Source organism: Pararge aegeria, chromosome 13, assembly GCF_905163445.1.
Source record: "Pararge aegeria chromosome 13, ilParAegt1.1, whole genome shotgun sequence".
In the NCBI taxonomy this organism is placed as follows: Eukaryota; Metazoa; Arthropoda; class Insecta; order Lepidoptera; family Nymphalidae; genus Pararge; species Pararge aegeria.
This window is the reverse complement of record NC_053192.1, coordinates 2625690-2646519: the sequence shown is the minus strand read 5'-3', so window position 1 is coordinate 2646519 and position 20830 is coordinate 2625690. Positions and strand designations below refer to the sequence as shown.

The window sequence follows — 20830 nt, the reverse complement described above, 5'->3', positions numbered from 1 at the left end:
TGAAAATTTAACTCTCATCTCATACTCTAGTATGTTTGTTATGTTGTTATTTTTTGCTTCAGGACAGGCAAAGATCACAGCTTATTTAGTCGTATCTTTTTTTTTAGTAGATTGCTACATCTTTTAATGAAATGTAGGCTGTTTATGTGTTTGATGATGTTGCTATTTTAATTTATTCTTTAATAAATATTATAATTATTTAAGCTACAATCATCATTATTTAAATTATAAATTTGAAATAAAATGTATTATTTTTAAAATTGAATAAAAATATAGGTACGCTGATTAATAATAATTATATGTACAAATACACAAATAAATAATAAGACACTATGCTGACGCATTAGCAAAGACAATAGAGACGTACGTGTAGACAGTAGCGTGGCCCGAAATGAAAAAAGTTCAGTTTCTAGACTTCCATTTCAACAGGAATCCAGAGTCTAAATAAGGTATGACACGTTATCCGCCAAAGATAATATAAACACTACCAGTTTTGCCGGTAAATGGCATTTAATTTGATAGTTCCCAATGAAAATAAATAAAATAAACTATTATTTAGCCTTTTTTTTATCCTTCTATTTGTTAATCATTCTTCCTTCCTCCTATAGGTCTATTTTCGCATATAAAGAGTCGACTGTTTGTGTGTGATTAATCGTTTGCCCAACATAGAGAATTGTAGTAACATATTACATTGCCCTTTATGTCTTTCGGAGGTCAGATATTAATCGCTACGTATAAAAACGTCGTCTCTAGTAGAGTTAATACGTTATAACCAACTATAGGTTATAGCTGCAATACTGGCACACGTGGCCTAGATTCTTGACTAACTTCTCTATCTATTCACAGTTTATCTAACCTTTAATGCCAAAAACCAGTAAGTTGGTGTGTATTTGTTTATTTATTATAACAAAATTATATATAAAAAAAATAGGTAAAATAGTTCTACAAGTCAATATTTAAAAAAAGCCTATAATACTCTTTTGATAATGTCTACCACAGGTTAATATACAATTGATGAATTTCTTCAAGGTCACTTGGAAGCACACCGCTCCGCTTTTACCTCTCTCAAAACAAAAAAAATATTGTAAAAAATATGAAAAAGAGAAACTGTCTAGTTACTTGCAGGCTTCTTCTCATTAGAATCGGTTTCCGAACCAGTGGTAGAGTCACTACAATAAGACAGACTTTACAAGAGCTCTTACTATTTACTACGGCCTACTTGAAGTAAATAATTTTTGGATTTTAATTTGATAGCTCTATCCGTGACCCTCAGCCACCTTTAACGCCCCACTGATGGGCACAGGCCTACACTGTCATAGGGGACAAATGTTTATGTCATTGACCCACCACGCTGCTTCAATGCCGACTGGTGAGCTTTAACGACTTTTAGCACAAAAAGTAATACTACGACAATACACACATCGCCATCCAGTCCGTGAGTTAGCGTAGCTACTAAGACGACTGATGAATATTTTTGTAAATTAAAAATTAAAAATTTCTTTATTCATGTAGGCCTATCACAGGCACTTATGAAGCGTTCATACATATATGTTTACATAATTGTAAGGGTATGGTGATAACTTCGTACGCCAACTTAAACCTGAAGTTACGAGGGTTCCAAACGCGCCCTGGTCTAAGAAGAGCCCACAACAAATGAATGAATGATGAATGAATACACTTTTATTGTACACCAAAGAAAAAAAAGTAGTTACAAAGATATAAATACATATCAAGAGAGTACAATTTGGTGAGAGTACAATTTTTGGTTAACAAACTTAGCCGGTTATTTTTTTTTTTTTGTTATCTCACAGTTTATTTATATTAAACTATGAAGCTGGAGCAATTCACACCCATGCTTTTTTATCGTTCAAGTTCAATCCTTAATATTATAATGGGAATACATTAGTATTTTATGATATACACTAATACTTATAATATACAGATAAACACACTGACATTGGAAAACATTCATGTTCATCACACAAACATTTTAGTGATCATAACCGCAGTGCGTATACAATAGTCAATACCGTATACTACAGAATTGATGTACATACGAATAATTTGTACTCTCCTTGTTCATTTTTTATCTAATCATTTATCTAAACTAAACTAAACTACCCACATTTCACTGTATATCTTTGTTAAGTAATAACTTGTCATTAGTTAATGATCATTTAGTTTAGTTTAGCATAAATATAATTTTAGTATTTAGCATGTAGTTATTCACCATGGGCAGGGTGTAACGGTAAAACTCTTAACAGTTTATGTTTTACACCTTTAAAATTGAACATAGAAAACTTTTTTGTATTTTTCGATTTAATAAATAAAAAATAAAAAAAACGTGACGGCTGAACGTGCTCTCCGAGGCACGTGGGTTGACACCGCCAATTTCCTACCTCTTGGCTGGTACTGAGAGTTCGTTAACAGTCAAACCCAATGTTATGGATAATGGAACGTTATAACGCAATTTTTACCGTAGGTAAGTGTTATTTGCACAAGCACACAATTGTAAAGTTGTTAATTTCTATTGTGGGATATAAACTCGAAGCATAACTTACTGTTTACTTAGCTGAATCTATAGCTGCCTACTTGTATGAACCATTTATAATTTCTGAATTTTATTTACTTTGGTGGGAGGCTTGGGCCGTGGCTAGACACCACTCTAACGACAGAGTCGTGCCACTACACGATTAAGCGTTCCGGTACGATGTCGCTTAGAAACGGAATAGGAGTGTAGGTAAAATATAACTCCCATACGGCTAACAGGTTAGCCCGCTACAATCTTAGACTGCATCATCACTTACTTACTACCAGATTGCAGTCAAGGGTTAACTTGTAGTGGAATAAAAATAATTCTTATCGAAAGCGGCATAGCTTGTAATTTTTTTAGCGGTGGTAACACTGGCGAAATATACCATACCCCAAATCGGTTTCTACGCGATATCGTACCGGAACGCTAAGCTATAGCGGTATGCCTTATCTTCACCCTGATCTTCTAGTAATTAATAAAAGTTTTTTTATTAAATGAATTGAAATTAAATGATTTTACTAGGCTTGCGAGCATGCGGTAAGCAGAAAGCTACAAGTAGGACGCATAGCCGTTCTCTATATTGTCTCTACCTATGATATATCGTCTGTGGTTCACTTTGTGATTTACTACAAAGCAAAGAGTTTAATTATAATACTTTTTATCTGTACCAGGGAAGTAATTTTAATTGGAATGAAAAGTAAACAAACCGAAAATATAAACTAAAGAGTCTATATGGCATTTGTACTAATGTAAATATTTCGAAATAACGCTTTATATGTAGGTTCGTAAGTATATAAGTAGGTAGAACCGCCTGGTTGGTCTAGTGGCTGCAACACCACGAAGTCCTGGGTTAAAATCACGCATCGGGCCAAACATTTGTTGGCAACCCCGATGACGTAAGCGGCGCCACGGCGGCGGCGCTGGAGTCAAGAGGGCGCGGGCGCGAAGAAAAAGGATTATTGTGGGGTAGATTCCGGCGCAAGCGCAGTGTTTTACTTTCAATGTCGATAGTTTTGTTACATATTGAATTTGTTTAACTGTATTTGTTTCGTTTAAATGAGTGATTAAGTATTTCACACGTTGTCTCATTTAACTGCCTAATTAATTTATATTTGAGTTTGCGTGTTGTAGTCTTACGACATAATATCTTAACATCAGAAGTGGCATACGTTTCTCGCATCCTAGTGTAACAGTTAGCCTACAAAATGGGCAAGAAACGCAAAAATAAGCGCAAACGCCTGTCAAAACGCACACGATCTTCGTCAAGTAGTGGCAGTTCGACGGAGAGCAGCTTAAGTAGTGGTCACAAAGACTCCGCCGATGACACCACGAGTGCGAAAAAGGGTAAAACTACACAATGCTGGAACCGCAAGTACAAATACGAATGCTTTATTGATCCGTTAACCGATAATGTTACTGCCTGGCTAAATATAATAGAATCTTATGCATCGACGTTTAGGTGGTCCGATAGTATTGTACGTTATCAGCTCTTAACAAGCTTAAGGAGTCTATTTTACGGAATGATCACCTGTGGACGGCTTGGTTGTGGAAAGACTGGAAAAATAGAATTCTAAATACTTTCAAAGTCAAAAGAAATATGTTTGAATTATTACGCGATATTATTGATCGGAAACCCATCGAAAATCAGTCTTTATATGATTTTTTGTTTGAACAAAAAGATAAAATTGATAATTTATGCTTAAAATTTTCAGAAAGTAACATTATCTCTATCATATTAGGTAACATAGGTGATAGTAATATATAACGGCGTTTGTCGAAGCTAGCGAATTAAAATCATGTGATAGTTTAGCTGGGTTTTTGCATAGCCGCATTTATAAACCAAAACAGAGTAGACAGACGGTCAATCAGGGTAGGTAGTCGTGAGCTGAACAATAAGGTAATAACACCTCTTCAAAGTCAAATACCTCCCGCCGTAATTTCCGCTTTGGTAACTCCGAATGTATGTAACAAAACTATCGCGAACCCAATGCGTAAGGTGTTAGAATGCTACAATTGCGGTGGCAATCATAAAAGAGTACAGTGCATATTAAAATGTGAATTTTGCGGGAAAAGAGGGCACTCAGAATCCGTATGTTTTCATAAGAAAAATTCAAAGGGTGAAAAATCAGACCGTTCAATAGAGAATCAGGAAAACCAAACTTGTCCAACAGACAAACATGAAAAGTAATGACATCTGACTTTGCCAAGCAATGCAATTTCAAAATTAATGAATTGAACGTACCGGTAACATTGCAAGGGTTTTCAAATGATAGTATCAAGACAGTGTCAGAGACAGTTCGAGTGAACATCAAGTTAGATTCTCCTTGTGTCAGTGACGTTGAAGTCTATATCCTTAATGAATTATCTGGATGCGACATATTGATTGGTCATAACGTAACAGATCGATCTGATTTGATGTACACACGAATAGGTGACACGTTGACTTTTCAAAACGTTACTAATTTTGATCAATTTTGAAATATGGTGAACGATGCGCCTTTATGTTTCAACACTAACTCGCATCGAGACGAATTAACACCGCTCCTTAATAAATATAAACAATGTATACCCTCAAATATAGAACAGTTAGGTAAAGTCGAGGGTCATGAGATGGTTATCAATTTGAACAGTGATAAGCCAGTACATTTAAGACCGTACAGAACTTGTAATGCTCATAAAATAATTGTTAGGCAAATGGTTAATGAACCTTTAGAAGCTCAGATAATCCAATAATGTAAATCGGTATATGCGAGTCTGGCTCTGCTTGTAAATACAAAAAAAAAAAAATGGAGAAAAGAGACTTCGCATTGATTATCGGGCACTTAATAAACTAACGATTAAAGATAAGTACTCAATGTCACGAATTGAAGACCTAATTGATCGGCTCCATGGGTGTACGTTTTTTACGAACCTCGATTTAAAAAGCAGATACTACCAGCATTCAAGGGTCCGTTCCAAATAGGAAAGTGTTTGGGGCGAGATAGGTTTCAAATCAATGACTTGAGAGGCAGTGAGAGATGCAATAAGAAATATGATGGAGTGGCCGCTGCGGAAAATATTAAACCGCGGATCAGAATTGATGATTGGTGCATTGATTAAAATGGATCCTAAACAAGGAACATGTGTGTTGGCAAAATTGAGTAAGGCATTTTATTAAATTCAATCCAAACTAGTTTGATCTCTTGAATAGTCTAATGAGTCGCTATTTATAGTTTTTATATACTTATACCATAGAGTGTGCTGATCTGTCTCATTGCATGTTTATGCAGGTTCAGTTCATTTTCCAAGGTAGGAGTAGTGAGCTGAAGCAGTCACTCCCTAAGTATAAAGGTATAAACTGGAACAGGCACTGCTTCGGACTAAAGGAGTGAACGGTATCTGTACAGCTTGTCTAAGCATAAAGACAATGTTTCTGAGTCAGGCAGTTCAGTGCATAAGAAAACAGCGGATTTCATAAAGTTACTTAAGCATAAAAGAACTTTGAAAAGGATGCTGTTATAGGATGCAAAGAATAGAGCAAATATTCCTAAGACTAAAGGAATATAAATAGGTGAAAAATGTAATTGTTATACTGCTATGTAATATTCAATGTTTAATTGCAGATACGTTCTTCATAGTACAAATAAGTGATGGGAACCTACTGGACTTTACTACGTGCCTGGGGACATGCACGGTGCAGGAGGGCCGTGTTGGCAACCCCGATGACGTAAGCGGCGCCACGGCGGCGGCGCTGGAGTCAAGAGGGCGCGGGCGCGAAGAAAAAGGATTATTGTGGGGTAGATTCCGGCGCAAGCGCAGTGTTTTACTTTCAATGTCGATAGTTTTGTTACATATTGAATTTGTTTAACTGTATTTGTTTCGTTTAAATGAGTGATTAAGTATTTCACACGTTGTCTCATTTAACTGCCTAATTAATTTATATTTGAGTTTGCGTGTTGTAGTCTTACGACATAATATCTTAACACATTATTGTGTTTTTTTTGGTAAATAATTTTCAGTATTAGCTTGGAGTTAGGAATTTGGCAATGTCAATCCCCGTGCTACGGTCCCGGTTATTATCACTAACTTGTTGCAATAATCGATGAGCCCACCAACCCACATTGGACCAGCGTGTTGGGTCTATGCTCTAAAACCATCTCTGCTATGGGAGAGATGGTCCGTGCATAGCAGCGGGACGTGCGGATGTGGTAAGTATTATTTATTATATAAAAAGGTGTGTTATGAAATGCATCAATGTAGATTGAGTCACTTCGCCTGCCGTGTGCAATAAAGAGTGTCTTTTATTTCTACACTCGTTCACGTTTCGCGTTGATAAGGCACGCGGTCATCGGCAAACGACTAGTAGAATATAGAAGTAATAGTTGTTATTTTTGGACTTGCAACGAAAATTTAAACTACAACTTCGACTTCACTTTCGGGGAAGCGAGTTCGAATCCCAGCACGCACTTCTAACTTTTCTAAGTTATGTGCGTTTTAAGCAAATAAAATATCTACGTGAAGTAAAACATCGTGAGGAAACCTGCATTATGGGTACTTAGATGGCTTATGAATATTTTAATGAATAATGTACATAAATACTTATAATATAGACACCGTTAATCACACAAACATTTTCCAGCTGTGGGAATCGAACTCACGGCCATGGACTCAGAAAGGGTCACTGCCCACTGTTGCGTGTCTTAAAGTTAAACTTTTGATATTTTATTGCAGAAAAGAAGAAGAAAGAATATAACATATTGCAATAAAGAGCTGTACGATCAATATAAATTATAATAAACTGAAATCACGCGAATCCCTCCGTGAGCAGTTTAAAGAAATAGGTAGACTTACTGTGCTTCACAATATATTTATAATAACCAAGTATTTGTAAGACAACATATTAGTCTTTACCGTGCTATTTCAAGTGCTATGTTTATGTAATCTTTGTGGCCTTAGATTTAAGTGAAACTATTTTTAAATATATTTTTACTGTAACTCTGTTGATTACGAATAAAGAAATAAAGAAATAAACAAAAAGTGAATATTAACAGTAGACTTACAAGAAATGGTCACAAATTAGTGACATCTGCATATCGTCTGCGAAAGGTACAGTCATTTGTGGGATTGAATATAGGTACGCTTTTATAATATGATTGCTAAGGTAATTTTAGATCTAGCAATGCATAAGTTTAAAGATTACAGCGAAGTTACTTTACATCGAGTCCTGTATGGACGATGCAAAGACACCTTCCGGTGTCTTAGCCGTTATCACAAGATTGATTTGGAGTAGGTTGCTCCATAGAGCAACTCTACCCATACTGTCTTCTTCTTAATGTCCGCAAGGCATTCTGCTTTTATGGATCATCACATTTGTCATATTGCATCGATTTAGTTATTGCTTTTCTTGATCAAGCATGACCCATACCATTCAGCCGGACCTTAGTAATACCGGAAGAAATAAATAGTATCCCATAAAGGAGCTTTGACCAAAAAGCTAAGCGTGACTTAGCATACTATATGTACACTGGTTTCTAAAAAGGCAGGAGTTTGCCGATCCAACGAATTCGAGACTGCGGTCTCAAATTCAGTATTATCTGTGGTCTCATGTATTACAATTCTGGTATTACGGCTAAACAATAGCGCTCAAGTATCAACAGTTGTAAACTAAAGTCACCGGTGACATCATAACTTATAATATTTACTGACACAAGTATTCTGTGCCGATAGCCCTTCAAAATACCTTTATTATGTGTAGGTTGACCACAAATTACATAACGCACCATTTTATAACAACTATATTATCTAATAACTGTCTCAACTCTCATGCGTACCACGAGAATCTCGACCCATTCAATCAATCAATCAAATCTTTATTCATAAAAATTTCTTTACTTGTACTGTACAAGTTTACTTGTATTTTTACAAAGAAATATAAGATAACAGTATCTTCGTGACTTCGTCTGCATTATTTTGTTTTTTTGATGTGGCATTCAATTTAGTTGTAGTTCTAAAAAAAATAAAGTATTCGGTATCGCTAAGCCTTAAATGAGGAGTTCTGTCCTCTATCTCCAACCGCATTCAGATCTACACAAAGTTTGGGGAATATTAAACACATAATATTATAACCTCTTTAGTACAAAAATAATTATTTAAATCGGTTATAGTTTGTCGGAGTTATGGTGTAAAATCGTCTAACACTTTCATCCGCTCTCCCAAAGGAACCAAGCTTAATGTCGGGATAAAAAGTATCCTATATTACTTCTATCACTTCCAAGAATATGTGTACAAAATTTCATGAGGAAGTAGTTTTTGCGAGAAAGCGCAAAAAAAAAAATTACATTGACATATTTATAATAGGAACAACGTATTAATAAGTGTATCCATAGTCTAAACTGAATAAAGATTTGATCGATTGAATGGGTAGGTACAGATTATTTTCACGTAGTGCGCATGCTAGTCCAACAGGATGCAAGTTATTTCTATTCGAAATCGGTTAAGTTGTTAAACCGTTCATAGGTCACAAAGTTTCAACTTTTTTTCGTCTTCAGGATGATCATCTCTATCTCTCATATCTCGAAAACTGCTCTAACAAATGGTATATAAATATCTGTAGTTATTGTTTTCCTTTTCAAGTTTATATAAATAATTACCTATTTCCAACGAAAAAATACATATTATTTATTAAAAAAACAAGTGTCAAAATTCTAGTGTTCCAATTATTGCCATGAAATTCTTACCAAGTAATTATAATAAGTGACGTTCTTAGAACAATTGCGTTATAGTTATTTAAGCAGTTATCTAAATAAGTATCTTCAACGTAGAAAAAACACGTATTTACAAAAAAAAAAACCAGTGTCAAAATTAAATCGTCCCAATTTCTGTTTTCAAATAATGCAATTCTTACCAGGTATTTAATTATTATAGATGACGTATTTAGAGTAATTGCGATTACTTATGCGGTTATACCTTCATGTTTATATTTAGTCATTCCCTCCTAATTAGGTAACTTACTTAACTCCTCGTTAAGGATAACCGTAGCCTCAACGAGCAATTAGTTTACAAAATTCCGTTAAAAATATATGCGTTACCTTTAACGAATTTGATAAAAACTGTTCGAATACTTAACTTCGGTTTGATAAGAAAATAATACATACAAATAATATAAGAAACATCCATAACATCCATATTAATATTATTAATGCGAAAGAGTGTTCGTTTGTTTATTTACGTGTTATTATAGTTTAGATGTGTCAGTTCCTCAATCAAGCCAAAAGGTTGAACGGATCTGAGATCTTTAGCACAGAGTTAATTAAACTCTGTGCTCAGATCCGAGCCTGGAATTATACTAATTTTTAAATCCGGAACACTTACGGATTTGTGACAAACATAATAAACGCTGAAAAAGTCAATAGGCACTCCCACTTATATTATAAATGCGAAATGTTGGAAGTTAGATAGATTTTCTGCATTAACACATAGACATTTTTTTTTTCCCCGGAAATAAAATAATCAAGAATTCTTTATTCATGTAGACCTATCACAGGCACTTATGGAGCGTTCATAAGTACATATTATATCTTATATCTTTAAATGAGCAATTCTTGTATACATATAATTGGAATCTCGGAATCGGCTCAACGATTTTCAAGGGGGTTTCGGGGCGATAAATCGATCTAGCTAGGATTCATTTTTAGAAAATTTCATTTTATTCGTGTTTTCCGGTAATAACTGATTTGGTGCAGATGAAGTTGCACAGGTCAGCTAGGGTGATAACTACGTTGGCCAGTTTAAACCGGCCAGCTGAACGGATTTGGGTAAAATTTGGCATGCATGTAGCCTTTGACATAGAAATGAAACATAGACTACCTTTTATCCCTATTGCTTAAGGATATCCCGAGGGAAAATTTAAAATTGTTTACGAGCTAAGCCGCAGGCAGACAGCTTTGAAATTTGGTATGCATGTCACCTATGCTATGGACAATGACATGTTCTTTCCATGCCGATCTCTCAAATAGTTCCCGTGGTAGGATTAAAAATTGTTAACGATCGAAGCCTTAGACCCAATTCCAGTCCACGCAGACGATGTCGCGGGCAGAAGCTAATTAATAAGTCTAATCTCGACCTTGGAATCGAACTTGGGACCTGTAGATAAATTTGCTAATCAAAACCTACGAGGCAGTTGAGTCTACAGTTGAGTAGAGTTTTAAAACATCTTTCACGAATCCAATTGATTTAAAATTTAGCACACGACCATCCAACCGTGACAACACTACTCTTTTCAATCCAATATTATATTTTACTCCCTCTACCTTTATACAGATAAAAAAAACGTTTGTGTACTTATGTACACGCGTTAGGAGTTATACTTCTTTGGCGTAACAAGATAAAAATATTTTCAAAAATTTAATCTTTCGCCTTTTTCTACGTTTGTAGAAAAAACTACACTAACAATAGAAAAAAAATATTGTTTTAACTATTGAAAGTTAACTGTCCAACCTTACAGCAACAGCCACAATAAGTATAACTTCAAAAACATGATATAAATAAATAAATATACTACGACAATACACACATCGCCATCTAGCCTCAAAGTAAGCTTCTGTTATGGGTGCTAAGATGACTTACTTATAAAATACAGATAAACACCCAGACACTGAAAAACATTCATGTTAATCACTCAAACATTTTCCAGTTGTAGGAATCGAACCTACGGCTTTGAATTCAGAAAGCAGGGTAGCCGCCCACTGCGCCAATCGGCCGTCAATGAAAAAAACAAAAATGTATGCCTTTTCATAGGTTCCTTGCTGGTTTTAGAGCACAGACCCACCACGTTACCCCAATGCGTATTGGCCGGCTCACATGTTAGTGGTTCTAACTTGGGCACTCGTGATCTCGTTGTACAACATGCTTACCACTAAATTAAGGGGGCAATTATTTAAAATAATATATTTAAATAATTAATTTAAAATATTAATTTATGTATGTATATAATATATAAAGATGAATTATTATTTGAATTAAAATATTTGCATTTCTTTAAAAAGTTAAAAAATGGCGCGAATGCAAAAAGTTTCAAAGCTAAATTGTGAAGTAAAATAATAAATTTAAATGATTAAAATAAATACTGTTTCCTCGCAAATTTGATAAAAGTAGGAACTTTATATTTCACGACTGAAATAATAATTTATTAACAGCAAGCCCTTTCATAACTTCGCCTCTTTCGGTAGGTAAATACTTTCAGGTCCGAAACACATCGATATAAAGTAATATGATATACAAAGTCTTAGTATACCCTTAGCGCCCAGCGTACCCTTAACTCCATAGGTGTACACTGGAGTTAAGTGTACGTTGGTCGGCTTCAAGGCTTTTTATCTTCACAGTAACAATGATTACTTACACAAAAACGAATGCACCAAATATTTTGTTTATCTCTGAAGGCTGTAGTCATTAATGCATTTGCCTTCATGCTTTTTGCATTCTTTATTACATTTACCTCGTTCTAATTATACATTTGTTAGCTTAGCGGTGTTGCAAGTTCACATAAATATCAGAACAAAATTGCTTAATGTGAACTAATATATACACACAAAAACCAAATAAACTTGTGTAACGTATTCTTCTCCTTCTTCTTCTTCTTTTTTTGCTTTTGAACCTTTTAGGTGTGCCAAATCGGCACGTTGTACTTCGCCAATGTCAGGTATACGTGGAAGATCCAAAAAGGTGATTGTCATAAAGTAAACATTATATAACTATAGCACTATACTTTTTTTAAATCTTAGTATGGTAGATTTATTTCTTACTTTTGTTCTGCAACGGGTTCACCCCGATTATTAATCGATTAAAACCAAATCGATAAATTATATTTATTAGCATTCTCTGTGAAGAAACACTAACTATTTTTGAAAAATGTTCACTGAAGTACAACCTATTCTGCTCTAAATGTAAAAGCTATTTTTTATTTATTTAATATAACCTAATCATGAATGACATAAACTATGAGGATGTTTAAGTTATTAATGCATGTATGGAATTATACTCTCTTGCCCTGTATTTATATCTCTGTAACTACTTTTTTTCTTTGGTGTACAATAAAAGTGTATTCATTCATTTTAGTTTGACGGCCGACTGGCGCAGTGGGCAGCGTCCCTGCTTTCTGAGTCCAAGGTCGTGGGTTCGATTCCCACAACTGGAAAATGTTTGTGTGATGAACATGAATGTTTTTCAGTATCTGGGTGTTTATCTGTATATTATAAGTATTTATGTGTATTATATACATAAAAAAATATTCATCAGCTATCTCAGTACCCATAACACAAGCTACGCTTACTTTGGGGCTAGATGGCGATGTGTGTATTGTCGTAGTATATTTATTTTATTTATTATTTATTTATTAATTCATTCATTCATAAACTATGACGATGTATAAATTAAAAATGCATTGAATTTCTGGACCGGTAGGATTTCAATCCGCATCTCTCCGTCAATCGCGGCCTGAGTGCTTTCCTCATTTAGCCACGGTTTTTTCTGTGGTACAAAAACCGTGTCTTATTTGGCAGAACCTTTAAGCATTCTCTCTCCAATAATAATTTTCTTAAGTGGTTTTTGGATTCTGCTTCTGGCGTTATGGAGTTGCCTAATTATTTAGTAGTCATCTGATAATTGTATACTTAATCTGTGCAAGGTTCTACTTGGCTGGTTAATTTACATTTAATTATTTAAAATAAGAATGCCTGTATACCTACTTGCTATTAATTAACATATCGTCAGCGCATAATAATAATTAATGAGGATATATCAGAGAGGACGCAAACTAAACCAAGCTAACATTATTGATGGATAGGTCAACTTGAAATTTATAATTTCTATTTTGCCTTAGGTCTGGTTTGTTGAGAGACTTTAGTAGCAGCTACAGAAAATAAAATGTATCTAGAGCATTTTAAAAATCACCATCCCTATACAGTGTAAGTTACGCTGAAAAGCAAATTTAACCAGCTTGCCTTTTGTTTTGACTAGGATATTTATCGTAGATCAAATGAATTAAAGCTTGGCTATAAAAATAAAGTCGTGCCGAACTTCAAGTCATCGACCTCAACCATGTGGATTCGCTAAAAGACACTCACCTCGATCAAGCCAAAACTCGATTATAACACATTCGTCAATGCACATTCCCCTTGATGCATCACTACACAAAAAACCTCCAAAAACTTTTTGTTAATCGAGAAAACAATCAATTTTATCGATTTCGGCTATCACTTTACTATCACTTGATACTAATATAATCTATGACGCAAATTTCCGTTTACTTTTTTTTTTGTTTTATTTATAATTGTGTTGTAACTTTTATTTAAAAATGGAATGTTTAACGTAACGTATAACAGTCATTAACCGACGCGTCGCCAGGCGGTTGACATGGAACCCTTGCAAGCGTTGGCGGTAAACTGGCTTCAGACACGATACCGGTCAAGTGAGAGCTCGCATTGTGTCATCGCTCACGTTTTTAGTTTTCCAACTGAAGACACAATCGAGCACAGTGCTAACTTTATTATTTTCTTTGCTCTGGTTACTGAACTTCAGGTCTCGTGAGAATAAGGACTCAATTTAATTTCAAAACATCGACATAGTAAAGAGCTCTTAATTTGAAAACTGAATTTTATTTATCTACAGATAATTTTTTTTTAGGTTCTTTATCAATAAGGTTCTATGCAGAGCATCAACACAGGTTTCTTTCGGTACAGTGGCAACTATACTTTTCGCTACACAAATTTAGTCGGCGTTCTGGATTTATCGACTCAAGATCTTATTGCAATGGGATACGGGTTAAGAGGTTGTCAGAACATACGTTTGCATACGTTAAAGACGACCTCACACGTGGTACCCGATTTCTTTAACACCCAGACAATTACACAAGGTCACTTTTTGATACATTTGGTTAGAGAATGAAATGTTTACGATAATCGGTTACTAACCTTAAGACGCTGCAAAGTATGTTAAACTTAAGTAAATAATATAACTGTATAGCGTGAATACCAATAATAAAAAGTGACGGGAAATTCACGGGGGGTCATGACCCTCCCTTGAGTCAAACGTATGACTAACTGTTTATCGAAATTTCCTTTTTTAAAAGGTAGCTTTCTGTAGACCAACGACCGGATTGAAAATAATAACTTAGCTAATTAGCTTATCATCGAATTACGGTTGGATTGAATATGGGAAACGGACGTTGGTATCCTACCAATATATCAGTACTTACTCCTCATTTTTGTTTTGTCTTTCCACTTAGTTTTCTATCTTTAGGGATCTATAACATGATCAAGCTAATTAATACTTGTACTCGTCTCTTGTGTTACGCCTGTGGTTGACAGACGTACAGTTGTTCAACGACGGCCGACTGGCGTAGTGGGCAACGACCCTGCTTTCTGAGTCTAAGGCCGTGGGTTCGATTCCCACAACTGGAAAATGTTTGTGTGATGAGCAATAAGTGTTTTTCAGTGTCTGGGTGTTTATATGTATTTTCTAAGATGATAATATTTTTATGAATTATATATATGAATTATGTATATATAATTCATAAAAATATTCATCAGTCATCTTAGTACCCATGACACAAGCTACGCTTACTTTGGGGCTATGTGGCGATGTGTTTATTGTCGTAGTATATTTATTTATTTATTTATTTAAAATGTCATAATAAGATGATTTGATAAACAGTGTATGTAACTTGTTGGTAAATAAATAAATAAACCTGTGATAATTAGCGTTCAAGCCCATCAAACCGCATTGGAGACACGTGGTTGGTGTATGCTCTAATACCGTCTCACCTATGTGAGTGTAAGCCTGTGTTCAGAAGTGGGATAGGCTGGTAGGTGGGAGACTAGGCTGCGTATGATGATGATACAGTGGACATATGCTTTGAATAACAACTAAGATTATTGAGAATATCAAGGAAACAGCCTTTAAATGTACTCGTTAATGTTAATTTTATCTTTACGCCATTTTGAATTGAATACAAAGTGTTTACTCAAGTGCTCAATGAAAGACGACATGTTGACCGTGAAATTGATAAATTATACAAAATGAGTCAGGCTCAGACCGCTCAGTGTACCTGAATTTTAAAGCAGTTACTTATACATTCGGAATTATATATTGGGAATTTCATAATATACAATGTAGATTATCCTTAATTTGCTATACTCCACCTGGTGAATCTGTGCGGTGCAATTTATAATTTCTTCTGTCTTTATCCATACCAAACAGATCTTCCGAAGTGTACTCTGTACGCACGATTCGCCTCGACACCGGGGCATCCGCAAACAATGTTGACTTTACAATAAAAAATTGTAAAGATTAATAATGGTGGTGATTTTTTTTTTAATATTAATAGCGGTCAAACGAGCAAGCGGGTCGCCTAATTTTAAGTGATCAACGCTGCCCCTGTACATCTGCAACCCTAGAGCAGCCACCGATGCGTTGCTGACTTTTAAGGTATTCGTTTATCTGCCCCTTGAATTACACTAGAATTGTAGTTTGGGAACAAATCAGAGATTGTTCCATAATTTGCAAGTGCGCGACAGAAATGCCCTTTGAAATATTTTAATTGCTTGAAACGCACATAACTCCAAAAAGTTACATGTACCGGGAATTGTCCTCGATAAACCCGAAAGAGTGCTGTAGTCTTACGTGCTAGGCCATCAGAGCTGGGTGAGGATAGTGCGTGAGTTATAACGCAAAAAGTTTCACATTAAAGTAACTTCACATGGTATAATATTTTATTAATTATTTAGTTATACTCTTTATTTGTACACCACATCACATCATTCAGAAAAACATAAAAAAGAACAAAAACGTAGGATACAAAAGGCGGCCTTATCGCTAAGTAGCGATCTCTGCCAGGCAACCTTAGGATTAGGAAAACTAAATAGTCTAGTTGACAAGTTAAGAGATAGAGTTCCGGGAGTCAGGAGATTTTTATTGGAAATTTCCTCCTCTTTCAGAATCTTTTTTGGAAATTTCTTAAATATTAATAGTTTATTAAATATTGGCAAAAAACTAAATGCCATTTTCTTTTCATCTTTAATTGTTTATAACTTTTTTTATGTGCTAATACACGCTTTTGGCACATTTTTCTAGACGTCATTCCGGATCCAATGAGCTATCGTACATAATTTTAAGAGCAGTATCTCTATTTTGTACCATTTTCAACTTGCCAACTAGACTAAAAAAGAAAAACGAAAAGGTGGGGTACACTGTTTAAAACATACAAATAACTACATACTAATACATAAACCAGACTACACAAATACAACAATACTATTGTTAAATACGCAAAATAAATATACTTTAACATACCATAAATATTTAAATATGAGTTAGAGTAGGTAAATAAATAATAGTCGTCTTTATTGAGCAAGTAAATAACAGTATTTTTAAATATGCCTAGTGACTTCGACTGTCTTATGTTCAATGGGAGTGCATTCCACAAGTCAGTAGCTTTGACAGTGAACGAATGCTTGTTAAACTTCGATTTGTGGAACGGCATGCTCAAAATCAGCGTACGACTCGATCTAAGATCGACTGCACTCCAAGAAATTTAACCTTCCCTAAGATAAGAAGGAGTCTTCGGATTAAAAAACAGAAGTGAATTATATTACCTTATATCTCATCTGGCCCTCAAAAGCTCAGATTCTTAGGCAACAAACCTACCCAGGGATCGTAAATTCATTAACCTACTAAACGTCTTCAATTACAGATACAAACGCAATACAGTCTCATCAATAATAAACGACACAGTTAGGGCTGCCACTAAAAGAGAGTGAGTTAACAATTGTGATCGAAGTTACGAGTATGTTATAATTTGTAAATTTACTGTGGAATTGACAAATTATAAATTTAACATGAAAACTCATGCTCTGTATCTTTATATATATATTTCTAGTGTGCGTGAGTATGTCACTGAACTCCTCCTAGAGGGCTCAAACGTATACCTCCTTTTGGTAAACGTTTGGGTGGCACCCGGGGTGGTTTCGATTCACAAATTTCTCCTGCAGATGGCGCTGGGGTCCGTTAGTGTTCAATATTTTTACCATAGTAGAATTATTATGAACTTCAGAACAAGAAATATGCTCCCCACTACATGAAAAACTCTACTTTAAGAAGGCAAAGTCTGTTAAATTTAATAGTATCGGTACATTGGCAGGAGAATTTGGCTCGACTGAATTTTTTTTTTTTGTAAATTTTGCTCTTGCTGTAAGTACTTTTAGGTTGAATTAATTGTTTTTCTATATCATTCTTATATTATTATAATGACGGATATAGATAATAAAGACAACTTTAAAGAAAATTTAAATAAAAATTTTTGAGTAGATAAATAATAAATAACGTAAAATAGAAACTATTTTTCATAACACGAAGTGTAGGGTTCATTGTGTTTTATTATAATAAAGGATCCGCCGTTATTAAGTTCTGAATCTATACTTAAATATCGATACCTAGCTGTCTGTTCGACGTGTAGGTACTACATCAAGTACAAAAATCATTTTCTGCCAAAGTCAACAAACAGAACGACTGGATTTTATCCATTTTAATCCTTAAAAGTAGTGACTTTCTTATAAACTGCGAACAATAATAAAAGGCTGTCACTAAGTTTATCTATTTCAATCAATAAGTTAGTAAAATATTTTAACAATAGTTATAAACTTTTTTTTCCTAAAAATCAAATCTTACTTTGTTGAAAGGATCTCTTACCATAGAGGTAAGATTAACACACAGGCCTAGTTATCCACAGATAAAAGACACGTTAAGTTTTGAACCCATTTGAAGCGCCACATAAGACGTACGAGTGTCTCTGGAACTAATATATATTTTTTTTTAATTTAAATTTCTTTCTTAAATTTACTCGGGCGTCGCGGTTGTTTGCTCAGTCTGATACTGGTGCAGACTGAAAATCAGCGCTGAGCATTGTTGCTAATGCACAGCATAAGGCTGAGTTTGCGGCCATTTGCCATATTGTTAATATTAATTGATGATTCTTTTAGTTATTAATCTTGTATTAACAATAGTGTATGGCAATAAAGGATTTTTATTATTATTATTATTATTATTAATATTAATATAGTAGTTTTTAGTAATACAATTTTTTTGTTTCGTTGTACACTCGTATTAAGTAGTACTTCCCTGGACGAGCACTGTCACAAAAAGATCTGCTGCTACTAAATGCATAATAGAGCCTTAGATATGAGTGTCTAGGTCGACATGTGGCACCCCCGCAACGGACGAATTTAAGTTCAATTAATACAAATTGAACTGTGTAGGCCGAGCTTGCGCAGATGTATTATTGATTACGCTACTTCGTCTGTCGTCATCTCAGTCACATCATTGTGAATTAGTCTTTAGCTTACTTACTTACTTAGGTATTATTTACCTACGCTAGACATTTTGCGTATATGCGTTATTTTTTAAATATCCTACAGAACGGCGCAGGCTACTGGCTAGGCAGTCTGTTCGCTGAATTTTCACCCTCGACGCAAAAGCGAATGGGTCGTGCCTCGTGTGTGGGTGCGATTTTAATTTGATTTATTTTGTTATAAAGGTGAATAAATAATTACATAATAATTTATATACTACGAAAACGCACACATCGCCATCTAGTAAGCGTAGCTTGTGTTACGCGTACTAAGATGACTGATGAATATTTTTATGAATAATATACATATAAACACCCAGACACTAAAATACATTCATGCACATCGCACACACATGTAGGAATCGAACCCACGGCTTTGGCTCAGAAAGCAGGGTAGCTGCAAACTGCGCCAATCGGCCGTCCAATCGGAATCGGAAATATCGGTAATGTCGGGAGTGTCCTCAGCTATGTCTAATGAAAATTAGTCCAAGATGGCCGCATTTAACGGTGAAGGAAAAATATCTATCTTATCTAATATTTTGAGGGGAGATTTGCTTTGATAATGATGCTGATAGTATAACAAAATAAAAATCTCCTGTTGGGAGGCTTTGGCCGTGGCTAGTTATCACCACCATCCTACCGACAAAGACGTACCGCTAAGCGATGTAGTGTTCAAGTGCGATGTCGCGCTCCCTTACAGGCTAGCCCGCTACCATCTTATACTGCATTATCACTTACCACCACTTGAAATTGCAGTCAAGGGCTAACTTGTAGTGGAATAAATAATAAATATTCAAAATTTTGCTTTTTTTATAGGCAAAGTGCCTATAAAAAAGCAAAATTTTGAATCATTGTTGTTTAGGTATCAGTTTCGCTCTACGAATTCAGTGTACTGCATCAATAATATTGTAACCAAATTTATGATTTACAGATAGTCTAGATTAGTATCAGATAATTTTATCTACTTGATAAGGAACAACTTTATTGACCTTCTTTAAACGAGGCTTTAAATTCTTTATTGATAATAGCATTTTAAAGATAGTGTACCTACTTTTTTAATAACAAATTAATTATCATGTAAATCAGTGGTGATAACTCAGTGTTAAGGGCTTCGCTTTCACTTTCGGGGTGCCGAGTTCGAATCCCGGCACGCACTTGTAGCTTTAAGTTATGTGCGTTTTAAATACTTAGTTATAATATCACTTGCTTCAATTTCAAGGAAAACATCGTGAGGAAACCTGCATGCCTGAGAGTTCTCCACAATTGACGGCCCATTGGCGCAGTTTGCAGCGACCCTGCTTTCTCAGTCAAAGGCCGTGCGTTCGATTCCCACGACTGGAAAATGTTTGTGTGATGAACATGAATGTGTTTCAGTGTTCATAAAAATATTCATCAGTCATCGTTGTACCCATAACACAAGCTACGCTTACTTTGGGGCTAGATGGCGATGTGTGTATTGTCGTAGTATTGTTATTTATTATTATTTAATGTTCTCCAAGGCATGTGGAAGCCAGCAAACCGCACTGGGCCATCTAGGTCTAGGCCCTAAGCCCTTCTCATTGTGGGATCTCATTGTGGGACCCGTGCCCTGTAGTGGGTCTGTAATGCGTTGATATGATAAATCAGTGTGGTAAAGAAGATTCTAAACTAGGTGTTGCCCGCTTTCTTCGTCCGCGTTCTTTTTTTTACAAATCCCGTAGGAACTGTTTACTTTCCTTATATCGATGTAAAGCTATTAAAATTTCCTTGAGTTGGCTTACCTTCACCAAAGAATAACTTTCAAGATTCAAAGGGAAAATAGCTGATAAGTCACTATGCCTCGCTGCGATGGTTTTAAAGACGTTAAAGTTTTCATTTCGTTTTATAAATCAAGAGTGAATAGGCATATACTAGACAAGCGCACCCGTTTAAAAAAAAAA

The 20830-nt window shown here is 35.1% G+C and overlaps 2 protein-coding genes across 5 annotated transcripts in view; one reads left to right on the top strand and one right to left on the bottom strand.

Moving 5' to 3' along the window:
• The window catches only part of LOC120628541 (unconventional myosin IC), a 66945-nt gene that overhangs the window by 41173 nt on the left and 4942 nt on the right, over positions 1-20830 (bottom strand). The window contains exon 1 of one of the 4 annotated variants that reach the window (XM_039896939.1): positions 13633-13954. The exons of the other annotated variants lie outside the window; for them this stretch is intronic. The gene's annotated coding sequence lies outside the window, so the exon portion shown is untranslated. Of the gene's footprint in view, positions 1-13632; positions 13955-20830 lie in introns of those variants that run through there. 4 annotated transcript variants of the gene reach the window in all.
• Positions 3418-6486, top strand: LOC120628542. Its single transcript, XM_039896940.1, has 2 exons — positions 3418-3877; positions 6136-6486. Exons 1-2 carry the CDS (start codon positions 3739-3741, stop codon positions 6378-6380), a joined length of 384 nt encoding a protein of 127 aa, XP_039752874.1. The 5' UTR covers positions 3418-3738; the 3' UTR covers positions 6381-6486.